We start from the raw sequence: 25508 nt of genomic DNA, 5'->3' as shown, positions 1-25508 counted from the left end.
AGTAGCAAGTAAATGAAATACCCACCACAGCATCAGGTTTCAGACTGAATTACTTTGGTCTTGTGAAAGAACACAAGTTAAATGTGTCTCAGCTCTTGTTCATCAGGCAAAACAGGTCATTCTAAATGGCCTCAGGCAAAATTAGATTCAGAGAAAAAGGGAAAGGGCTAAGTGACTGCAAACTTATAGATGGTAAAATCCATGTTACATTCACAATTCGGTTCTTTCTTACTAGATTAATTAGTTTCATAGCCAAATTAAAAAGGACAGTATACTACAACCACAAATTTTACTGAACTGCACTTTCATATGTTCTATAATATGACAAATATTAATATTCAACTTACATGCTACCACTGTATTTCTGTATCTTCCACACGGTTACATAGTTAGAAGACTGTTACCAGCATAGGCCTATGCAGAAGTCTTTTCATTTTAAAAGCCCAGTTAGAATTTGCCTTCCCTTACTAGGGCTGAATGATTGTTTTTAAATCAATATAGCAAATTTGAAAGAGTGCAATTAAAGAGTGTATTAATTAGCAAGGAATGCAATTTTATGTCTATTCATTGTACTTTGTACATGTATTTGTACTTTATTTCTTTGGGGAAATTTAACCTAAAACAAATATTTACTTTTCCCTGAGAAAAAATCATTTAAGGTACACAGTTGGACCTTAAAACCACTGTTACACCTTTAAGGGGACACTTACATCATTTGTACCTTCATGAACAAAAAATGTACCTGCACATTATATTATCTGACAGTGTAATTAAAATCTCCTAAATAATCACATTTATATCACAATCTCAATATTGGTCAGAAAAATCACAAATTAGATATTTTCCCCAAATCATTCGGCCCTAACCCCTACACCCTAAACCCATAGTCCCACCAAAACAACAGTCTGTAGCTGGTTATTTTGCATATCAGTCAAATTACACTTTCTGGTCAAATTAGATGGTTCTCGGCCACATTAAAGTGACTAACAGGCTCTCTGATGAAAGACAGAAGCCTGGCTTGTGAAACTGCTTGTTAGCTACATTAGCTTCATGGCTCCCCTGCAAAACAGGAAGCAACCTTCTCGAAATATGTCTTGGCTGATCTATTATACTAGGCCAAGGAGAAAACTGTGAACATATTGATTTGAATATGAACCAACCTATGACTTTAATCCAGAGGTCCATTGCTCACTCCTATAACTAATAATTACAGAATTATTTTACATTGTTTTCCATGTAGGTACTTAAAAATAAGCTTTAGCATGTGGATGTCTGTGAAGTTTAAGGAGTTAAGCTGTGGCCGTTCATTACAACTTGTCTCTACAACCTGCCAACCTGGCACCCTGCTGGCCTTTCTCTCCGTCTGTGGAGGACTCTAGAGAAGGGGACTGACCTGTCGGAGTCTGGCCATGGATTCGCTGGGGATGATCTCATTGTGGTTGAGGCGAGTGATGAAGCACAGGGCCTGGTATTGACTCTGTCCTCTTTCCAGTTCACCCAGGATTAATGCCCGGAATATCTTCACATCCTGCACAACACAGAGAGACAGTTTTACTCCATTTACCTCAGTACTGTCAGCCACAGTCCCAGTCAAAAAAAGAGGATACACCAACTCATAGAACAGTTTTTCTTATATTAATTAATTTCCTCATTTTACAGTAATATTGAAAACATCAAAACTATAACATAACACATGCAATTATACAATGGATACATTTTGTTTAGTGTTAAATTTTACTTTGGACTCTTTAAAAAAGCCCCCCCACTTTGTATTCATGCAGCTTCATAGATTTTTTTTTTCTCTCAAGCAGTTTCATGAGGAGCCATCTGGGACGCCTTTTCAACAAGCTTGAAGACATATGCTGAAAACTTACTGGCTGCTGAAACCAACAAGATACAGAGAAAATGCGACTCTTAACAACCATGCAACACCTACAAGACCTCCAAAACTGTCACTATCAGATAAACAGTACTTAAAGCTTTCATCTTTGAGAGAGAGGAGAAGATCAAGCTCCACTCTTGCTTCAGATCTGAAAAAATCTACAAGTGTTTACGTGCATCCATCCACTGTGAGAAGACAACTCAACACAATAAGTCTGAAAGGATGTGTAGAGGCCCTTACTGAGAAAACGAAATAGAGACAAAAAACAAAGAAGCTGCTGGTGTTCTCAGAACAATGGACTGACCACCCCAGAGTCCAGACATCAACATCACTGAATGTGTTTGGGATTATTTGGATCATGAGAAGCAGAAAAATGTAACCTCTAAGACTAAACTTTGAAGGTGTGGAAGAATATCCCTGCAAATTTCTTTGAAAAATTAAAAAAGCAAGTCTCCTGAAAAGAGTGGAAGCTGTAAAAGCAAAGTGTGGATATATTCGATGAAAAATATGACATATTTAGTTGTTGAGGCCTGGGTGTAATTTTCTGTTACATATATTTTCTGTACAGCCTTACCCATACACAATATACAACATGTATGGCCTCATGGCTAAAAGTTCTTGGCTATTTGTGAGGCCACTGGTGGGCTTATTTTCGACTCCCCTGGCAGTTAAAATTCCAGCTCTGCTGTTAAATAAAAAGACTGCAGTCAGATCGTGAATTAAAGATTTTGTAGCGCTCTGAGCCAGGACAATGCAGAGACACTGTATATTTGAAATTACTGGGTTGCCATCGGCAACAGGACCGGAACCCTGGCAGCGCTCCCACATCTAAAAAGAGTTCCATGTGAGGGCATGATGGGAATCCCTGGAGACAAGATTGAGACCACAGACCTGTATCCATTCATCAGATCACTCACTCCCTGATGGGCTCTGCATGTTGTTAGGAAACACACACACGTTCGGCAAAAGCAGCCCAGCTTCAAGGGCCTCTGCTCTTCTAGGATGATCAAAATAAACAGAGACAAACTGTCTTTGTTTGCTCTGCTGTGCTCTCATCTCCAACTTTCCATCTGTTTTCAAGAACTGCTCAGTGTCAATGCAAGAACAGAAAGGCACACGCTCACTTTAGCTGTGACACACAGGTCACCAAGACCTCCTCAGCCACTCCGCTGCTCCATAATGAAAGAGTCATGGATTTGTACTGCCTAAGCATAAATAACATATTTACAAAGCAACACTTTTAATATTTCTAAATAGCTTATGCTGTAAGATAACTTAAGATGTTTTATTCTAGAGGCGTAGTCACGCATATATACATAAAAGATGGGTAAACTGTGGCTACGAAGAGATGCACATGGTCAATACTCAAAAAGGCTGTGGCATTCCAGCAATGATTAATTGGTATTAACGGGCCCAAAGTGTGCCAAGACAACATTCCCCACACCATTACACCACCTCCACTAACCTGGATTGTTGATACAAGCTAGGTTGGGTTCATGGATTCATGCTTTTGGTGCCAAATTCTGACCCTAACATCTGTGTGTCTCAGCAGAAATTGAGATTTATCAGACCAGCCTACGTTTTTCCAGTTTTCAGCTGTCCAGTTTTGGTGAGCCTGTACCCACTGCAGCCTCAGCTTTACAATTTGGCTGAAAGGGTCTTCTGCTGTTGTAGCCCATCCACCTCAAGGTTTGATGTGTTGTGCATTCTGAGATGCTTTTCTGCGATGGATTCTGCTCACCTAAATTGTACAGAATTAGCCTAGTCATTCTGTCAGCTCGAACCAGTCTGGCCATTCTCTCTCTCATCAACAAGGTGTTTCAGTCTGCAGATCTGCCATTCACTGGATGTTTTTTTCTATACTGCACCATTCTAATGAAAACTCTACAGACTGGTGTGTGTGAAAATCCCAGCAGAGCAGTAGTTATAGAAATAACCAAACCAGTCCCGTCTAGCACCAACAATCATACCATGGTCAAAATCACTGAGATCACATTTCACATTACATAGAAATACAGGCATTCATAAAATGCTCAATAAGTGTATATATATCCTCAAAAATCCTGTATTTGAGTAGATGTTCTGTATCTGTATTTCTTCTAGAGTGTAAAAGTACTTACTTTTAAATGTATTTGAATACCAAAAGTAAAAGTACTTTCAGTTATCATATACATACTAAGTACCTTTTTGATGAACAGCATCTTTTAGGGAAAACTGTGTGACTTGTGTGTATAGACATGAAAAAGAGTTAGTTGTTCATGCCTGCAGCCACATAGTCTCCTTAATAGAAGCTGTACTTTCATACTTAAGTAAAAATATACAGAACTGATATACTGTGTTCTTAACTAGGTCTCTGCCTTAAAAGGTGCATTATGTGGGAGTGATTAGTTTAGGGCCCCTTATGTCAATACAATGTAATTTACTGCATAAATCTTATGCTCTTTTGTGATTAATTAATTAATCTGTTCATAAATATTCCTATATTGCTTTACAAAGACTGAGATTTTGTGACAGTTTAAATACCTCCACACTTCACTTTGTTTCACCACCATTCTTCACAGCAGAGCTATGTCCTAAACCTGGAGATTTCATTTCGGCCCTGAGGGGGACGGTGTTCAGCCGAGTCTGGTGTTTTCCCTGCTCTAACACACCAACAAAACCCAACAATTAACAGAGGGAATTGATTCAGGCGTGACCAGGAAAGTCACCTAACTAGGACTCTGGCTTCCCAAGAGTGGGATTGAATACCCTGGTCTTAAACTATGCCCTGTTTACTGTGTAGTGCAGTATTTTTTGAGTCTACCATTTTGTAGCGGTGTCCAAAAAACAGCAGACTCTATTAAGGGCACTCATAACATGTTTCACTGCAACAAACAGTGGACAAATGATGTACCCTCACAAACGTAGGATAGCCATAATGCTGTTGTAAAATGTTGTTTGGTTTGTCATGATGTTTTGCATGATTCGGTAAATGACTACTCTATCAGATTGATGAACAAAGCCATTTAAGACAAATTCTGTTTGCTGTAATAAGTTTATATAATGCTGCATGTAGGGACTAGTCATTACAGTAGCTTTCTGAATGCAAGGTTTCAATCCACTTTGCACTGAATGTCAGTTAAAGCCGTAATGTCGTAGGTTTCTTTCCCAATCTGGATATGCAGATGGTTGGATGTGATGGATCTTCACAATAGGAGGAGAAGCACAGGCTCGTAAAGGGACAGGAGAGGCCAACCTGGAGGACTCCTGGCCCAGACGACGGAACACCAACGGAACACAAGAGGGGAGTGCAGCCAGCTGTTATTTCAGTAAGACCTCCCAGCCAGCAGAGGGAAAGAGGGGCAAGGAGAGGGGGAGGGGGAGCACTACAGGACCAAATAATTACAGGGAAGCATCAGCAGTGCACTAGTGGAACCTCCTCACTGACAGGAGGGAGAAACCCAGGAGCAGATTGAGGGCATGCACCGGGTATTACTTACCTGTGCCCAGTGACATCATATGGGCCTGTCTTTAAAGCCTCTTGTATGCTGTTTCACCAGTGGTTATCCAGATTGAAGGGGAATTCCACCAGTTTTTCAAAATGTATGCACAATTAAATAGTTAGTAAACAAAGTCATTCCAAGTGGTTTGGTGTAAAATATATTCTAGAGAAACTTACTGTGTCAGAATTGTTCACCTCAGAACACACGTGTAGGTTCACTGGTCAATTTGCATAGCAAATGAAATGGCTATATTTATGCTGAAGACATAGTGACCCTTGGATCCTATTACTGTCACTGTAAAGAAATCTGATTTGGTAAGTTTCTCTGTAACTAACAATTAACAATTTCAAATCAAACCACTCTGAATGACTTTGTTTACGTCTCAACAATCAAAATTCCCCTTTAAGCTCTTATCAGAGGTTCCATCTTTGATTCCCATTATGCAAAAAAGCCTTATCTTCATTGCTTGGAAATGTCCTTCGTCCTTATCTGGAGTGTGTATCCTCTTTTTGTGTGTGGTTATGCGTGTGTTGCCACAGCTCTTGCAGCCCCCTGAGCTCCTCCTTCAATCCTCTGGTTGACCCTTCTCCATGTGGGAACATGTCTGAGTCAGGACAGTGAATAAACAGCGCAGTCTGGTGGGTCTTCGGCTTAACCTCACACATGCACACATGCACTCACAGCATAGTAAATACTGCTTCTACAGACACACCCTCAAATCCTCCTTCCTAAAGCAGCTCAGGCAAACACAGAGGAGCCAGTCATGAGACTAAACACAAATGGTGACGCACACAGTGTTTATTTTGACAGTATTAGTTGGATGGGTGTCATCTCAGAAAACAAAGCAAACATCAGGGGTCTGCTCCTCTGCCTACTGCCCATGGAGTGTTTGTTTGGAATTAGCCAGCGTCTGTCAGCACAGTGCCAGCTACCGCTAGAGCTTGGCACGTCTCAACCAACCAGCTTCAAATGATCCTTATACCACACACACCACACACATACACCCTCTCCACCAGAAATAAAACTGTCATCTATTATCAAGTACAAAGAGGCAGATCAGCAGAGTAAAGCCCAACAACAGGGTACCATTCTGAAGAACAGATCTGTCCAATTCAATGATATTATCACCATGATTTCATGGTTCTGAGCACTGCAAGGTTTCAACTACTCCCTGCCCCAACATATCTGATCCAGCTCACAAAGGGCTTGAACAGCTGGATCAGGAAATCGTGCAGTGCTGGCGGTTGCAAAGCAGGATTAAGTAACACTGGTTACTTCTTTGCAATTTAAATGACCGATCCACAGGTGGCCAATATGGCAAAAATATAATCAGGATCACATCACTATACTTCAAGGTAGAGGTCTACATTACCATGGGAGTCCTGCGAGAACCACCACAATATCTTGTGGCGCAGGGAAAATTTTCAGTGTGGGGCATGGGAGTGGGCAGAGTGCTGGCAGGAGCAGGACAACACATACGTAAAGAGCAATCAAATTAAGCAATAGCCTAAATGATATATAACCTAACAATTAGCATATACACATCTAACAACACAATAATAAAAAATAATTTTTATTTTAAATACTTTTGAAGCAACTATTCACATGAGCAACATGTGTATTGCATTCTTGTTGGCTGCAGAAACAATGAAGCCTTTAGACAGTCAGACAGACAGCCGTGGAAAGTGCTCTTAATAAAGGCCAATACGCAACAATAAAGCCAATAAAGGCATGTCTCACATGTGGCAGTCATCTTCAATTGTGACTAACACAGATGGAAACCAGCTATACAGGACTGCGGCCAGGTGAGGGACAAAATGTTTTCTAAGGTTTGATAAGCTGGAACAGACAAAAAAGGACCAATAGTGCCCAATTCTATAAATGTATATTCTATGAAAAGTACGGATAAGTCCATTTTTATGTAACATTTCTCACACTGTGATCCAATTAGATGGGACTAATTATGTTCTCGTTTGTTACTGAAACGTAGCTTATCAGTGTTGGTTTGTACTAACAATAGCAACTTTTAGAGCACAATTTCCTTTTATTTGCTGAATTTAACATATTGGGAAAAAAAATCATAAAATATACAATGTGCCATAACTTTTGCACAGGCCACATTTTATGTTTAATTCCAAACATTTTGTTTAATTCTAAATATTTGCTTTTTATTCATTTCACTGCATTTGTAACCCTATAAAAATCCACCACAAATCTGTACTTTCCATACTTTTGTGAAGATCGACAAGATTTAAAGAATGTTGCCAAAACTCTTATTAAACCTCATGAGCAACCAAAGCCCACAACTTCAACTGTAGCCCACAACTGTTGTCAAAACATGGAATCGTAGAGTGTTATTATATATGCATGTGAAAGGTCACACTGTTAGGATAGATTGTTGTTTCTTTTTTTCCTTTGGTCATTGTGTAATCAAATTAATATTAGAATGGTGATAGAATTTGTTGTCGTTTTCACCCTGTCTAGTTTTAATTACCACAAACATATAAGTTTTAACTGGAAACCTTAATGTTATGTGGCGAATTTAAACTGCACCTACATTCATTAGGGTGAATGGGACTTTTGTCAGCATTCTCTAAAACTTGTCCAACCTCGCAATACTCACTAGGAAAGAATGCATCTGGAGCATGAACAGGTCAATTGCGCGTGCATAATTAACAGTGAGAAGGTAGTTGTCTACAAGTCAGACTCATTCAACCAACTATTGTTGCAATGTTTTTGTGAAAAGCATTAGGTACAAACATGAGAGCCTGCTATGGAAGGAATGCACAAACACAATCACAAGTTTCACTGCAAAGGAAATTGGTAGTGTTGTGAAAGTTGGAGGACATTACTTTTAAAGGAATGTGTAACACATTTGAACGTGAGCAGGCACTGGAGGAAAATACTGAGTGCCAAATTATAAATGCAGACTTTAAAGGAGCCAAATTAGACCCATAAACTCACAGAACAATTCTGAGTAATTAACACTGCCTAGCCCAACGAGAGAATCTGTGTGCGTTTGTGCATGCTTGGAACAAAGCTTTTGACTTTGATTAGTATATCAAGGCCATTTTAAAGCCAAAGACCGTATCAATCAAGCTCAGGCCCATTACTATAGCGACAGTAAGCAGGTTCAAGGCGATGGAGCTCAACTATTTCTGAGAAACAACAGACAGTAAACCAATCCGAGATGCGCCTGACGCTTTTGTGGCACGCTGTGCCGTCTCACTGCACAAACACACAACGCACGCTGCTTCTCGCAGCAGTGATGAGGGCTGATAAGGCTGCAAATGGAGTGAGAAGTGCAGCAGTCTGTGTGGAACATTTCCTGTTGGCTCTGAGGACTTCCCCTGTGCCTGTGGAACTGGCGGCTGGCCTGAGCAAAGTCTGGCCACTGCTCCACATGTCTAGCACAGACAAGACTAGACCCCTGACCCATCCCATCCACTCCGTGCACCAGCCTAAAGCTGCTAAAGAAGCTTCATCCCACGCCCCTCATTTCAGCTCATTTCTCTGACTCTAATGAGCTAACACGTACTGAGCCATTTTCTCACAGGCCAGCCAAGACTGGTGCTGAAAAGCAGCTTGAACAGGCTTTTTCAACTGAGGCTCCTTTCACCGGGATTATGCTTAAGGGCTGGGCAATTAATCGAGCATTAGTCCCAGTTTTGGACACTGCAGTTAGCTAATTGCAGAAGACTACCATTAAGGGATTCTATAATAGTGCAACATAATCAGACATTCCTAGCAGGGCTGGGCAATATGACCGTATTCTGTATGTACAAAACCATGAATTTGGAAAAATCTCCGTACAGCCAGACATCTATTCTAGACTGCCACAAGTTATTGGCAAATACATCTCTGCTCTCCCAATCTGTATTTTGTGTATTTTGAACTTAGAGCTCTCATATATATTATTTTCACTTGATTTACCATCATTAGCCCAAATCACCCAGCCCAAGCTTAATACCTTATGTCTTCTTTTTCGTAGTCTTGTCAAACGATACCTTTCTGTGTTGTCTGTGGGATTGCACTTGTTCAATTATTTATCACCTATACTTGTGAAATCATTATTAGGTTATACATGTTGTGCATTTGCATATAGCCTAGTCTTGAGAAGTTTAATTCAAGGCATGGAAGCACACAGACTGATGTGCAACATTAAAGCCATGTTTTAAAGGGTTTTTTTGTGCTCCTCTTTTTTGTGTCTTAATGTTTGATCCTTTTTTATTTCTTCTTTCTCCAACAGAAATGTTGTGTACCATCAACATTAGAGCCCAAGAGGGAATTAAGATACTTGTTTACCATGCAAGTTATTTGAAGACTTTCTGCTGCTCACATACTGTACTGCACTGCCACACAAGGGGCTGTAAATTTACATTAGTGGCTTTTTCAAATGTTCTCTCTGAGCTGGGGTGGGGAACAACAAATGGCTTTGAAACTTTGTTATTCCTTTCGTTCGGTCTTAGAACAAACAAGTTTTCCTGAACCTTTGCTACTGTAGTTTTGGGGGTCAAAAAACAGCCCTAGCAGCTTCCTCCAACACTGTAATATCAACTAAGACAGAGGTGTTAAAGCCGGTTCTGGTGGGTCAGTTTTCAGCAGGGTTTGGTGATTTCTCTGCTCAAACACACCTGATTCAACTCAGCAGTTACTTACCAGGTTTACTGAGTGTGTTTGAGCAGGAAGTCACTTGGACTGGAACTACAGATGGACGACAGACGATCAAAAGTATTTTCACAATGCAGATTAACATTTAGTGCCACCCCCACAGGCCACATTTTATGTTTAACTTTTTTCCCCAAATATGTAAAATGCAGAAAATGAACAGTAAATGTGCATTAATATGTGCAGAAGTGTGTTAACGTTTTACTTTTAAAAACATGTAATTCGACCAGGGACTGAAAATTCAGCTCTTTCTAATGAAACATGCAGTTGGTCAGTGAGTATGATACGCTCAGAAAAGAATATTTTGATGTATTTTTTTTTATTTATTATGATAATAATAAATATTGTTATATTGCCCACCACTGACTGGACTCCAGGCCTCCAGGGCCAGAATGGGACCACCCTGCCCCACCTAAGAGAAACACATTACAGAGGAGCACCCAATCTAGATGGACATTTTACTAGGATGGGAATTTTAACCATTTTAGACACATATTAAAATGAATGGCATCTGAATACCCAAACAAGAAAATATTTACTGTTTTTCACAAACATGTGAAAAAACTGAAGTCTCCAAAATAAGAGTTCAGGAAAAAAATACTCAGAAAAAAAATAGGTTTCAATCAGATAAACAGTACAACTTTGAGAGACAATCAAGCTCCACTCTTGCTTCAGATCTGAAAAAATCCACAGGTGTTTCTGTCCATCCTTCCACTGTGAGAAGACAATAACACTATGAATCTGAAAAGAAGCCATTGCTGAGAAAAGAAAATAGACAAACAAGAAGAAAAATTGCTAATCAAACAAAGAAGCTGCTGGTGTTCTCAGAACAATGGACTGACCACCCCAGAGTCCAGACCTCAACATCACTGAATGTGTTTGGGATTACTTGGATCGATTGAGGCCTGGAAAAATATCTGGAGATTTCTTTGAAAAACTCAAAGCAAGTCTCCTGAAAAACATAGAAGCTGTAATAAAAGCAGAAGATGGACATGCTAAATATAGACCAAAAAAATACTATCACTAAACATATGTGTTCAGTTTGAAAAATCAAGATTAATAATTTATAAAGATACAACAAAAATCACATCACAATTGTGATAATTTGACTTTTTCATCAAACTTCCTTGAAGTAGAGATATTTGAATAACCACGCCCCTACTTTATACCTTTCTCACCACTTCTGTGGGAGCAGTCGGCAGCAGCTGGAGTGTGTGTGGTGTGCTCTGGAGTGTGAACACCTCGCTCCACTGACAGAGAGCCCCCCTTATCATGGACAATGCAGCTTTCTGCCAAAGGTCTCCAGAGAGCTCTCTGCACTTCCTGTTTTCCAGGCTCCTCATAGAGCAGGTCTGTTTGATGGGGCCTGCTTAACCCTTCATTCAAAAAAAGTGAACCATGAGCCTGAAATGAAGTGAAGTTTGTCGAGTTCGAGCCCTGTACTCCACCACTAGGTCAGAATACAGGTATACTTTATAAGGCTGTTTACTTTCACCTTACCACATAATTTACCCAGCGGAGCACAGATCAGGCAGAACTCCTGCTCTGCCAGAGTACAAAGGCTATCTAGCACACACACACACATGGAGACGCCTGAAACCTAACAGCAGCGCAAAGCCAAGCTCTAATGCAAACAAACTGCAAGCCGAGCAAACATGCTGCGAAGCAGGACGGCATGAGGATTTGAATGTTTATGGTTAAGATGGCTTCAAGCTCAGAAATTAAGAGAATAGCATTGTCTGACGTTTCCTTCTCAACAGCGGAGGGGGATTACAGCTTGTTCTGCTGCAGTGGAGGTATTTACACTGCCGGCCCAAGCAGCCCTGTGAAAAGGCACAGGTGCACAGCAGTCTTTTAACCTCTCACTGTAAAGACCAGCAAACCCGGACAAAAGAGTGGGGGGTGTGGGGGTTATCGAGCTGGCGACAAATGCGAGAGTTGAGGCTAATTACACCAGGAATGTAAAGCCCCTCACACCTGGACCACTCTGCCTCGAGCTAATGTTTTAAAGCATAGACCACTATAATGCTGCTCTGGAAGGGTGTTCACAAGTAGGGCTGAACAATTTGGGGAAGATGTCCAATTGCAATTTTTCTGATTACGATTGTGATTTAAATGGTATTATTTTCTATAAATTAAGCTCCAGGCTTTTGTTTTACCGAGAAGACCACACATGCATTTTTTCAAGCCTGAGGCTAAAAAGCTGTAGTGTTCCAGTCAGTCAGTTCACAAGCTTTACAATAAAATTCCCCACTTATAACAATGCTGAATGATATAAGACAGAATTCAAATTGCAGCTCTTGCGAATTGAAAACTGCACTTTTTTTTAAAGAAACATGCTCCAGCATTTTTCTCTAGCATCACTTGGGCATCTCTCAACCTAATCTGTATCTGCCACACCTGCACTATAACAACGAACTATTACAGACAATCATTTCGATTTGTTTCCATGTACTTAAAACAGAATGGAATGTGTCAAAATATGGTTGTAATAGAAGCCAGAAACTGCCCTTTCTGTTATAATGAGTTTGGAGTTACCAGGTTTTCTTTTCAAGGAAGAACAGGGAAATGTAGGGATGCACAATGATATCAGTCATATCACTGAAGAGCACACACAGAAGAGCAGATGGTTTAGGTGATGCTGGGTTATTGTGCTAAACATGTCTGCATTTTATTCATTTTATTGCATTCGTAATCTTTCACAAATTTTATATTTCTCTGTATTGGAAATCCAAGTGGATTTAGTTTCAATTTCTGCATTTTATAAATTCATGTATTTTGGCATCGGCTTCAACAGATCTGTACATGAAAAATACTAGATATCGACGTTGGCCCAGAATTCCCATATCGGTGCAACCTTAGAGAAATGCATTGAACTTCTTACCCATGGTAATTGAAAGTATCCTGATTATGACGTATCTTGAAGGTGGGAACTACGTTTGCTTTGAGGTGGATTATTGGGGGCGGAATTAGTCTCTGAGGTTTTATTTTTTGATGACTGAAGTAAGAGTTACACTAAAGATAGTGCTTGGTTGCATTTATTTGCCTATCCTGCTAGAAAACAGACCAGCATGGCTGGTTACCAGCAAAACCAGCATGTGTACCAGCACCAGACCAGCACTAAACCAGCATGGAATTCATGCTGGTCTGCACTGTGTTTTTCAGCAGGGTATAGCTCAATGGCTAGTGTAGGGATAAGGAAATGTTTTAGGGTTGATTTTTGGGAGCAGGCAGTTTGAAATGTTTTTTTTTATTACTGTATTCTATTTTTTACTAGCTGGTGAATGCAGAAGGAGGGCCAATATCTAAATAATTTCCAGAAAACCGAATATCTTATTGTAGCCATATTTTCTATGGTAAATGTCTTCAAGGACAACAAACCAGAATATACAGTTAGCAAGGCTATCTAGATACCTTACCTCAGTTTGGCTTAACTTCTCTGCACAACAGGGTAAAAACCTGTCTCTGGCTTTCATTTTGATCTGAATAAAGACAGAATCACCACTTTCTTTACAATTTTGTTTGGCGACAGGGATTCCCAATGACTGTATGATGTATTTGTTTTGTGTGTGCTGGGTATTGTAGTGAGATAAAACTCATAAAAGCTAACATGAAAACAATACTAAAATTGTGTCAAACTTCTACGCTGCAGAATAGTACATAACATGTCAAATAACATTTTGAACTTTAGGCCAGATTAGTTACAGGGATTTCAAAAATACCCCTAGAAAAATTCAGTTAGCTGCATAACTGAAGCCACAAGTCAAGACTGTCCAATAGGAGGAGATATAGGGGACTTTCCTACAGGACAAAGCTCAACTGAGAAATCCTTCTCTGTGAAAAACACCCTAGAATCGGCTGTATATATTATTTATTTGTATCAGAAAAGGTGACATCAGAAAGGACATCCGATCTTCGGCCTCTATGTGTGTGGCTCAAGGGAATGCTGGTGCTAGACGCTGGAACCATGTTTGCACTCTACTGCTTGGATATTTGTCCTCCTAACTCTACGGAACATTGACCGTTCTGCTTTATTGCAACCTCTCCTCCTCCAAACATCCCTGAAAAACAAGCCAACAGCGCTGCACGACGTGGCACGGCTAATTAACTCCCCCTACCCCCATCTCAAGGCCAGCAAAACGCTAACTCTGCATCAGTTCAGCTCACAGATTTACACTATTCAATGATAAATCAAGTTCATAAAGCTGGTCTCACAGCAGCTTCACTCACTCAATATATCAACACAGCTTATCAAGCTAAAATCTATTGCACAACAACAGGAGAGACATTAAAATGTGGGAAAGATATGAGCGCTTTAAACTCCACGGACAACACAATGTTTCTTTTATCTCTGGGGGTAAAGTTTCATTTCTACAAAACACACTGCTTCTTAGGAACTAGCTTGATACTGAACTGTAGGCCATTGACCAGGAAGGTGGTGTTCGCAAGAAAATTCCAGTGTTTCACAATGAATCAGACTGAATCAGAGGTTGTTCCTTCCCTTGTGGCATCTGAGGACAACTTGCTCAGAAAGTGAAATTGAACTTTGATTAGAAATAAACACAGGATAAAAGCTCTTAAGATTATGTAAAAGATACTCTAAGATATGCTAAATACAGAATGTAAAGTTGTACAAACAAAAAGTACATATTAAATACGGTTTTAAGAGCATCTGTTAAAGCTGTGTTATGCAAGATTTTTGGTTAAAAGAAGTAGCACTGCTGAGTCAGAAGAAAAAACAGGCTAAAATATGCCACGTGTGCACTTCTGCAAGTCTAAAGCCTGAAATAATCAAAGTCAGAGGTATCGGTTCGGATACTGCGCAAGTTTCTTTCTTTCGTCATTTTTTGCGTTAATTTTACATATTAACGTCACACATGCAGGCTAAAAAGAAGGCCCTCTCTGAATGCTCCTTTAACGCACTAGCAACCATCAGAATTATCTGCTCAGGTAAATCCCCAAAACACAGTGTAGCTTTGAATGGACCCTGAATGATACTCTAACTTTAACGGTACTTTAACTTTACTACCTCAATAAATTTGTATTGTTTAGCTGTCAATTTGCATAAAGCATATTTTAAATTCTCTTAGTGCTGTGTCTTACAGTAAGAAGCAGCAAGAAGATGGACGCACCCACTTAGTCGCAATTTTTCCCCACTGTCATTTTTTATATCTTTGAAACAAAATCTTTTTAAAGGCTTGCCAGCTTATCTTTTTCCAATAATGTATTCTGGAATCTTTGAAAGGCTGTGCACAGTTTGTTATTTCTCAGTTCAAGTCCACTGGCCTTTTTTAAAAACTCAATTCAGAAAATGAACACTTGATTATTAATATAATAAACAGTGACAGCTCTGCACTCTAGCTTTGTCACTGGTGAAACGTGATATGGAGCAGCTGATCGTGAGTCAGTTTGCTTAGCCACGTCTGCCTTTCTTTCTGTGGGAACTGGGACATTTTTCATTATCTACAGTCTTCAAAAGGCCAACATCTGCTTGACTCTGGTCTGAATAAGGATCAGCTTGTGGCCAAAGAGACACTGGACAGTCCACTGCGGGACCGGCTGTGGAAACCATGGATGGGGAAAACACTCTTAACTAATCTGATTATCAATTTTTTTACAGGAACACATATTGTGCACAAGCTAAGGGCGGGCAATGTAGAAAAAATAGCATTAAAATAATTTCTATATAACTACAACTACAAGTTGTCTATAATTGGTCTAAATTGCTTTAAGATGCATGCAGTTGCTCATTGTGCTAGAAGTAATGCCAATACCTGCAATGTATACATAAAAATGCATTGTGTTGTAATTCATCACAATAAGGATAAAATAGAGATGGACAATGTGCCTATTATATTGTGATAAATTACGCCAAAAGTATGTGGACATGCCTCCTAAAATGAAGTTCATAGCCATGCAATCTCCATAGACATAAATTAGCAGTAGAATGGAACGTACTAAAGAGCTCGGCACCTTTAAACCTGTCACTATCATAGGATGCCACCTCTGCCACAAGTCTGTCTGTGAAATTTCTGCCCTGCTAAAGCATGCCGCCACTGAACTCTGTAACAGTGGAAACGTTCTCTAGAGTGAAGAATCACACTTCACTATCTGGCAGTCTGATGGACAAATCTGATATTGGCAGATGCCAGTACACTACCTACAGTAACGCAAAGTGCCAACAGTAAAGTTTGGTGGAGGAGGGATAACGGTCTGGGGCCGTTTTTCAGGGTTTGGGTTCTGTCCTTTTGTTCCAGTGAAGAGTAATGTTAATGCTACAGCATACAAAGACATTTTAGACAATTATATGCTTCCAACATTGTGGCAGTAGTTTGGCGAAGGCCCTTTCATGTTCCAACGTGACTGTGCCCCTGTGCACAAAGTGAGCTCCGACATCTCCAGTGGCCTGCACAGAGCCCTGACTTCAACCTCTCTGAACACCTTTGGGACGAACTGGAATGGCGACTGTGAGCCAGGCCTTCTCCTCCAATGTCAGTGCCTGACCTCACAAATGCTCTTTTGACTGAAGAGTGGAGGCTGAAATAGCAAAAAGGGGGGCAACTCCATATTAATCCAAATAGTTTTGGGATAGGATGTCCAACAAGCACATATAGGTGTAATGGTCAGCTGTCCATATATATTTGACCAATGGTATTTATGTCATAATAAGCTTTTCTGAGCACATCGTGGATATCATCAGTATTTAAAGAACACTGACCAACTGCACATTTTATAAAAAAAAACAAAAAAAAACAGCATAATTGGCTGTAGGGCTGGGCGATAAAACGGTAATGATAAGTATCGCGATATAACTTTTCCTCGATAGAGCGATAAGACAGGTTCGATAAATGTTCGATATAACACACCACTCTCACACTTCCACGTTTTAGCGAAAGCCCTGGTGGCGTTTTCTACTGCAAGGAAAGCGACACTACTCTGCTGTCGCCAAGAGAGGGCGCACTTCCGAATTTTTTGACTTGATTAGAGAGGGAGGGGGCCACGAGTAAAGAAAGGGTCGCCAAATATACTTTAGCAACGTCTGAAACGCGGAGTTATACAGTCCCTGTTTGAGTGGAGAGACCGGCGATCTGTTCTCCTGTGACCGAGTGTGAGTGACAAGGTCAGTGGTGTAACTGTACTGTCCTACGTTGAACTCACCTCTTTCCGTGCATCCTAACAACTTTAGCGGTGTTAAATCACGTCTGCAGCGCCGCGTTACAGCGCCAAACCGTCATATTTTAGTATTAGTGCATTCTTGAGCAACGAAAGTGAAAGAAAGAAGTGGGTTCATGTTCGAAAGTAAACTGAGGAAGCTGTGAGGCATTGGAGAGCAGGAGAGCGCTATCTTTCCAGGCTAGCTGTTTTTTAGCTGCTTGCTAACTTGAAGCAGCGCTCCGGCACAACACGGTGAATTGATGATACGGTAGATCAAACAAGACACAAAATCACCATTTTCAGTTTAAACATACCTAAAAGAAGGACTCAGTTTGTCTGGTGTGAGAGATTCACACTGCAGATAATGCTTTTGCACAGCGAACGTCAGATATACTGCGGTTCACCCCTTAAACTACTACGATAGCACAGAGAAATCCAGTCGTTGCTAGCTGGTGTCTGAGTACTGTGATCTGCTCTGACATGGATGGAGGAGTGACAGCAGTGACCTCCCGAACCGAGTTGCTGTTGTTGAGAAACTAAAGAGTTTAGCACTGTTGTTGGCCACTTGTTTAGCATTTGTAACGGGGTAGCCGAGCGCTCGTCACCAGACAGCTGAAAAATAATCTGTTTTCTTTCTTAAATCATGACTTTTACAAAAATTGCAGCTGTGCATTTCAAGCTGATAAAAACAGCTCAGAAACTTTCTCCCACTCTCCTAAGACAGATTAGTGAAATGTTCCACTGTTTGCCGAGGTTTTGTCATGATCGGACCATAAGTGATAGTTTAAAACCACAGTTAACCACCCAGGAGCAAAATCAGCCTTCAAACATGAAAGAAATCATGATTTGACATTTATCGCGATATGTATCGATATCGGATGATATGAATTTTGTTTATCGATTATCGTAACGTTTTTGGCCATATCACCCAGCTCTAATTGGCTATGATTCATTGTAATGCAGTACACAAATCATTGTACTCACCTTTGATAATATTTTTGAAATGTGACACTACTGGTTATTCTGCCGGTTTCAATTTACTAATAACTAAATATTGTGATTAGTGGAGTGGAGTGAAAGTATTGTGTTAATACAACAAATGATTAACAACAGTATTTAATGCATATACCTAGTTGAACTCTCTGTAGCTCCATCCTAAAGCCCAGCTGCTCGCATGCTGTAGACCTCTTGCTCAAATACAGTCTTTAAATGGCAAGAAGGTTTACTGATGGCTGTCTTGATAAAGTGAAAGTTATTTTGAGCTGCTGCAATGCCTTGAATCTTATCAGAGAAGGGTGTTGAGTCTTAAGTAATCAAAACACTGTGCTGATGTGGTAACATCAGTAATATTAGCACTGGGGGATGCCTTCAGCAAACTACAATGGACAGCACTTGCAGGAGAACGGTGGATAAATTAACAAGCAGCAAACTAACAAAAGCAACAGCAAAGTGAAAAGCTCCTGTTCTCCTCAAAACAACACATAATGTAGAGGTATGAAAGCGAGAGGCTACAATCGCAAAGGACAAACAAGTCATTGTTGCTCTTTCTGGATGGCCATGAAAATGGAAAACTGTGTCCATCCTATCACGTAATTTTCATGCTCAGGTTCATGGAAACCCTGCATTCACATCATGAAAATAATGTTACTGAATTACTGAAAGTAATAATTGCATTCTGATGAAGTTTATTTTGTCTGCTTGTACATCTACATCAAAATTCCCTGCTTTTTAAATGAAAAAAAAAATCTTTCTCTAATTTCAGCAAAGAAGACAAATTCAATTGATCACAATTAACTACACAAAATAACGCGATTAATCACAATTCATTATTTTAAGCGCATGACTGTTGTAATTGTGACACATATTGTGCATCCTGAAAATTATTCGTGTATCATGATATTGTACTTGTGTTATAATCACCCACCCCTTAGATAACGTGTTGTCGTATTGCCCACCATTTGTGCATGCCAACAAAGTTCACTACAAACCGCTACACCTATTCCAAGGTATCACTTACATTCTGAAGTGACTTTCACTTCAGAATGCCTTTGAAAACAACAGAGGGGAAGGGCCAAATCCACCACATCATCTGTTTGAACAGTCACTGTGTCACTGCTGTGAAACTGACAGGAGGTGAAAGAGCTACTGCCAGTGCCTGCAGCCACACCGTTCCCATGTGACTTCACACAACAAGCAGGATTGCTCAAATCCAAGTGCACACACCTAGATGGCACCTAAAGAGACACAGCGAGTGCTTGCTGCCCGGAAAAGGTGACACTGGCACATAAAAGCCATGACAAGTTCCTGCAAGTGACGCAGCAGGCAAGCTGGGAGAACTCAAATCCAGACAGGGAACATTAACCACTCAGGCGGTAAACATGTTTGTGTAGGGGTTTACTCTGATGAATGTGACGGTTACACCATGGCCCACGTTTCCTGTTCCCAAACAAGAGTGGGGCCATGGCACTGAGCCCATGAAGATATGCTCACACATGTTCAACAATGAAGCACGTTCAACAATGAGACAACAGTGAAGCCAAGCCATGCCATGCACCAATCACAGTCTGAGGCAGGCACAACTGGTTGCACTAGCAGTGGAGGATATGAGTCAAGCTAGCAAGCTAGGCTGGGCAATATGACAATATTTATCGTTCTTGTGATAAATTATGTCACAAAACAACACAATATGCTTTTCTGAGCATATCTTGGATATTGTTGGTATTTAAGAAAAACTGAACGACTGCAATACAACTTCAATACAAAGAGAGAATAATTAATCCTGTTTAACTGGATTTAGTGCCAGGCAAGATGTGAAATTTTGAATTAAAATGGTTGTGCTCAGGGTCTTTGATAGTATTTGTTTCTAATGCAGCACCACTTGTTGTTTTGTCTGTTCCAACTGATCATATGTCAATGATAAAAATGAATGAATAAATAAATAAATAAATATTTATTGAGATACCGTGTATCGTGAAAACTTCAGGTATTGTAGTATCGTGATATTCAATTTCTGCCCATTTTGCCCACCTCTAAGTCAAGCCACTCCTTTGTAGAGTAATGCACAGATCCAATCAACCACACACAATCTTAAAAGTAAACCTGTAAAAAGAGGTTTGAGAGCAAATGCAAGAACCACTTTTGGTTACCTCAGGAAACTTTCAATGATTTGTTCTTTAAAGGAGTATTCCCTAATGCATTTCCCTATTCTTATTAGGGCCCGATACCAATACTGTTTTTTAGGACTCAAATTATATCAGCCGATATTATTTATATATATTTATATATATTTTAGACTTTAGTTTCATACCTAATACCTTCATACCTAGTTAAATAGTGCTTTACTCAAATAATTGTGAGTTTTTTTTAATGGTCACACTTCTTGAACTCAAATAAACAGCAGGAACTCTCAGTATGAAACTCCCACACGAGCCTAAATGCGCTGTTTACGAACCATGTGAATAGAAAAATTACACTTCTCTTTCTTCTGCACCTGAATTTCAAGGAAACAATGAATTTCCTTTAACAATGGCAGCAGACACAGTAAAACAGAGGCACAAGCCTCAAACAAGCTCATGCTACTAGTTAGATCTAGATACATTTTGTGTTTTGTTATTTTAACCATGATTTTGTACACAATGTGTTCACAAAAATTCACCAGTTCAGACTGCGTTGCTGTTTTATAGTTACAGTCAATGACTCTTGTTGGGGTCTCCAGTAGCAAAACTATTTGAGGTTTCACACTATTATCAGGTGACTGCATGTTCAAACCCCATGACCAAAAAAGCTGGTTATTATCTGCATTATTTTCACCAACACCGATAATACAGTGGGTCATCAATATTAGTAGATATTATCAGGCAGGCCGTATATCGGTCGACCTCTGGTACTTTGCACAAGAACAGAAAACCCTTTGACTCAAAATGCATTTATAATAGAATGGGCTCAGTTCCTGTTTAAGTGTGTTTTGAGTAAACAGGTTGTCTGTTATTTTTCTGAACAAGGGGAAAAGCACTGAAATTATTATCTGTGGTAAGCAATCATGAGCTACAGATGGGGCGCACTGACAGTACGTTTGAAAAATGCTGGAACATTCCTTCAAAGAATCATCCACTAAAAGTTTTATTAGGGAACCAAAAGTAGTTCTTCCATGGCATCACTCCAAATAACACTTCTGTCACCTATTTTCACGAATGTTGTAACTTCGCACTAAGGCTGGAGGCTCAAGATAATGATGCAACAGGCCTCCCGTCTTTGAGAAAGCATGTGCAACCCCCGGTACTGTCATGTCATACAGGAAAAGGCTTACAAGTCTTGGGAACTGGGGAATTGGAAAGAACCAAACTGAGGCAAAGAAAAAGCACAGAGTAGTTACGAAATAAATAAAACAATATCCTAATGTTAAATTCATAGCTACAAAATGTCCAAGTTTCCAGCACCATGGCCAAGGTTACTGGGAGATACTGTATGCGGTTTCAGTGAAAGAAGAAGGGATGGGACTCTGCCAAGCGGGTCAAGGATATCCCAATGGGGAGATGCACAAAAGGCCAACCACTACGCTCTCCTCCTTAGACAGCAGTGGGTGTGAGGCAAAATAAATCAATTCACATTTATCACCACTTACTGTGTGTGCTTTTTTCCCCATAACTGCCTGTTCTTTGAAGGCAGCCTAGATATTAAACAGCCGAAGGGCAGAGAGAAAGAGGGCCTAGAAACACTATACAGCTAGAACAAGAGATAAAAGAGTGATTTAAGACAATGCTAGTGCGAGCTTTCACACTCCCGCCTTTACAGCATGGTACGTTCTTGTAATTGCGTGTGATCATTGCCCTGTTTCCCATACACATCTCCTTTGTTTTGATGGGTCCCAATTACCTCACGTCCAGGAGCAGTGTTGGCGCAGGCAGTTAGTTGGCATGACCCCCCCACCACCACACACACACACACACACATATATCAACAAACAAAATCATAACAGGCTCTTAGCTTGTGGTAAAACAACATAGTGTTCTGCAGGACATTAACAAGACATCTTATTGTGATTACACTATAAATACTGGGCCTTGGAATAAATAAAAAACGGGTGAAGATTTAACATGAAACTCATGAGTTTGGCTCAGGATACAGTAAAAAGTGATTTGTTTTCATGTGATGCCAACACTGCAGAGGTTAATACTGCAGGTATTAAATATGCTGTGCAGTTCTAAAACCTGTGATTTCTTCCAAACCTTTAGTTTTCAGGAACAGAAGGTGAAGGTGTCATTAAAGTGACACTAGGGCCAAAATAAAAAATGATACCATGGCAACATCTGTTGTAAACACGCCTACTCTTATCCCACAGTGGCGTCACAATAGTCCTGAGACTAAGACTTTCCAGATGAACAGATGAGAAAACAGATGATGATGCACTTTGAAGGTAGGAGGAACTTTTAAAAAAGTGATTTGGGGCATGTACTTGAGGACAAGTTCTGATTTTTTTTCCCCGCTAGCTGGCTAATATAGAAGGAAGCCAGATAGCTAATGATACCGAACATCACACCTAGATCAGAGCGTGTCTTTATTGCTGTGTGGGGGATTCCCAGTGGTTGTAAGATGTATCTCTGCAGGGCATGCTGGGCATTGTAGTGAGAGAACACTAATCGATGAAAACGCAAAAAATGTGAATTCTGTCAAACTGATGAGGCCGAGTGATGCAGTACTGAATGTTACATAACAAGATAGATAACATTAAATCCTTGTTTTAGGCCGGAATGCCCATTTAAACACAGATAGCACTCAGCTTCATTGAATTTGCTCCAATCCAACTTGGTTCTAAGCCAAAACCAGACCCCAGCTGCGCCCCCTGCTAGGACAAAATAGAATTCCCGCACTCTGCTCAAGGGTCTTCAACGAAATGTTTCCTAGTCTTGCAAAGATGACCCTAGAAGTAGGATTGTGCTTGACAAAACATATCATGCCAACTCAAACTTGTAATGCTCTTTCTCTGGTTAATGACTATCCAACAGGACAAAGTCCTGAAGAGATTACAATCTTGCCAACTTCTTCCACTGCTCCATAACACTGCTCTATACCACCTTTATCATCCTTTTATACCTTAGATGCATCAAACCACTGGATTCGACTGATTTCTAACATGGTGCCAGGTTCACATTAGCTGGTACAGCTGAAATACTGTACTGTGAGAAAATGAAAGAGCTCATTCTCTCTGACTAGGGACTGTAATTCAGCTATTCTTGAATGACGGCTAGTGTCTAATTAAAAAGACGTATATCATGAGATCTATTCGAGGGAAATTTCCATGCAAGTTCACACAAAAGCATCAGCTAAGGCTGGTGACCTGATCCACGCAGTAGTATCTGTCTGCATGAAAGCTTATCTGCTGGCACCAAAGTGAAAGCACTCTTGGAGCAGCATACAATAAATCCAGGAAGGCAGCTGGAAGTCACAGTTAATTCAACTTTCCATAAATCCTCGAGATACTGCGCGACGTAGATGAGAAACACATGTGCGAGGAATGGAGACAGGCCTCTGTGTGGAACTGATAAAAAAAGAGGAAAGCATGAGTTCAAGAGCCCTGCCATGTGCAATCAAAGCTCTGGCCTAGACAGCGTCAGTATAACAATCTAGATGTGCTGACGGAGGGCTTCCAGCACGAGTTAGGTTTCTAGGAACGCCTGAATGAGGGCTGTTAATCACATACAATTAAGAATCTGCCCTCAGTTTTTGAATATAGGCTTTGAAGCAATGCGGGCTGGCATGACAGCAAGGAAAGTCTGATTTCAGGACCTGAACTGCTTCAAAAGATCAATTAAACAGAGATTTGCAGCTGATTTCTCATGTGGTTAGACGTCTCCTTCGAAAGACGTATGAAATACAGCTTTGTAAAAGAGCTGAAAGAGCAGATTCAACTGATTTCAAATGTGATAGGATTCAGTCAGCTGTCAGCAGTTAAAATACTGTCAGCAACTGCATGGATAAAACTTACAGTGAGACCACGAGGCCATATTTTTTGCCAAATATGACCGAATGTGAAGTAATCCGTGGGACGTAGGCTGCTCAAATCACAGCCTGGCTCTGCACTCAGCTACTGAAATCCAATACTATTTCCACAAAGCCATTCACAGCTCTCTCATGCATGTGTAGCACAAAAAGTCTGTATTTACAGTAAAGGTTGAGGTCTGAGCCCCATGCTGACAGTAAAACTGACCACATATGATTTATCCATGTGTAGATTTGAGCCCAGCAAGCCAAGAAAGACAAGACTGGCCACTCCGGACAGCTCACCTGTGTCAGCTTTCCCACCTTACCTGCTTAAAGTCAGCCACAAAGGTTATGAGCGTCCCATCAGCCTGCTTGAACTCCAGAGTGATGGAGTCCTGCTCGCTGTCCGCTTCCAGCACCTCTTCTGTGATGTGTCCATCAGCCAAGCGGACTCGCACCTTCAGCTCTGAGCACCGTGTGAGGGTGAGGAGGGTGAGGAGGGCACAGAGCAGCAGCAGAGGAGGTCCAGGTGACACCAACATACCAGACCGGGCAGAAACGGGCTTCCAGAAGCTTCAATAGCAGCAGAAGGCTTCACACAGAAGACACATAATCCTCCTGGAGGTCCTGAGGGGAAACAGTGGTGCTAGTACAGTTCGGCTCATTCCACCAAAGTCCTGACACAAACACCTCGCTGGCATATCTCAGAACCGCCCTGTCTTCCTCACTTCTCCGTCCATGTTCTCTGGGCAGACTGAGGTGAAGGAGCCGTCATTCTCTAAACGGCTACAGAGCGCAGTGCTGAAACTCCGCTAAGTTGGTGAGAGAGAGAGAGAGAGAGAGAGAGAGAGAGAGAGAGAGAGAGAGAGAGAGAGAGAGAGAGAGAGACCTTGCTGAGATTAGAGGAGAGAGCTGAGTGAGCTGCTGCTGAAGGCTCGCACTAAGACACAACACTCACTTCCACTCAACATGCTGAGCTTCAGCGTTACATTCAGCGCTACTTTCTGTTTTTCTAGCTCCCTCACTTTTTCATTCCTCTCGCACGCTCACCGAGATCCGTCACTTCCTTCGTGATCCAAAGTGCAGCTCGGCTCTCAGTACGGCCTCCAAAAGTTTCAGTGGCATGGCAGCGCTGGAGGCTCTTAAAGGCGCAGCGCCCTGAAAATACTCAGCCAGCGAAATCAGTTCAGTTCAGTTTAGTAGTGGTCATATGGCGGTGAACACAAGGTCAGCTGGACGAGGAAATGTGTTTGACGAGAAAACAGGTCAGCTCAGCAATAAGAGCAAATAGTCATATAAAACATACAATTAAAATAAATAAATAAAGACAAGTTGCAATATAA

At 40.8% G+C, this 25508-nt stretch overlaps 1 protein-coding gene across 2 annotated transcripts in view; it reads right to left on the bottom strand.

Moving 5' to 3' along the window:
* Window positions 1-25276, bottom strand: part of oafa (OAF homolog a (Drosophila)) — a 30748-nt gene extending 5472 nt beyond the window's left edge. Inside the window, exons 1-3 of one of the 2 annotated variants that reach the window (XM_036560902.1) lie at window positions 25191-25263; window positions 24492-24977; window positions 1394-1528 (exon numbers count right to left, since the gene is read on the bottom strand). In XM_036560902.1, the coding sequence (XP_036416795.1) occupies window positions 1394-1528; window positions 24492-24707 (351 nt within the window). In that variant the 5' untranslated portion in view covers window positions 24708-24977; window positions 25191-25263. Of the gene's footprint in view, window positions 1-1393; window positions 1529-24491 lie in introns of both variants that reach the window. The other variant, XM_036560896.1, reaches the window with a different exon arrangement.
* Window positions 25277-25508: the final 232 nt, after the last annotated feature.

Source organism: Colossoma macropomum, unplaced genomic scaffold (genome assembly GCF_904425465.1).
Source record: "Colossoma macropomum unplaced genomic scaffold, Colossoma_macropomum, whole genome shotgun sequence".
NCBI classification, from domain to species: domain Eukaryota; kingdom Metazoa; phylum Chordata; class Actinopteri; order Characiformes; family Serrasalmidae; genus Colossoma; species Colossoma macropomum.
This window is presented reverse-complemented; position numbering and strand designations above follow the sequence as displayed.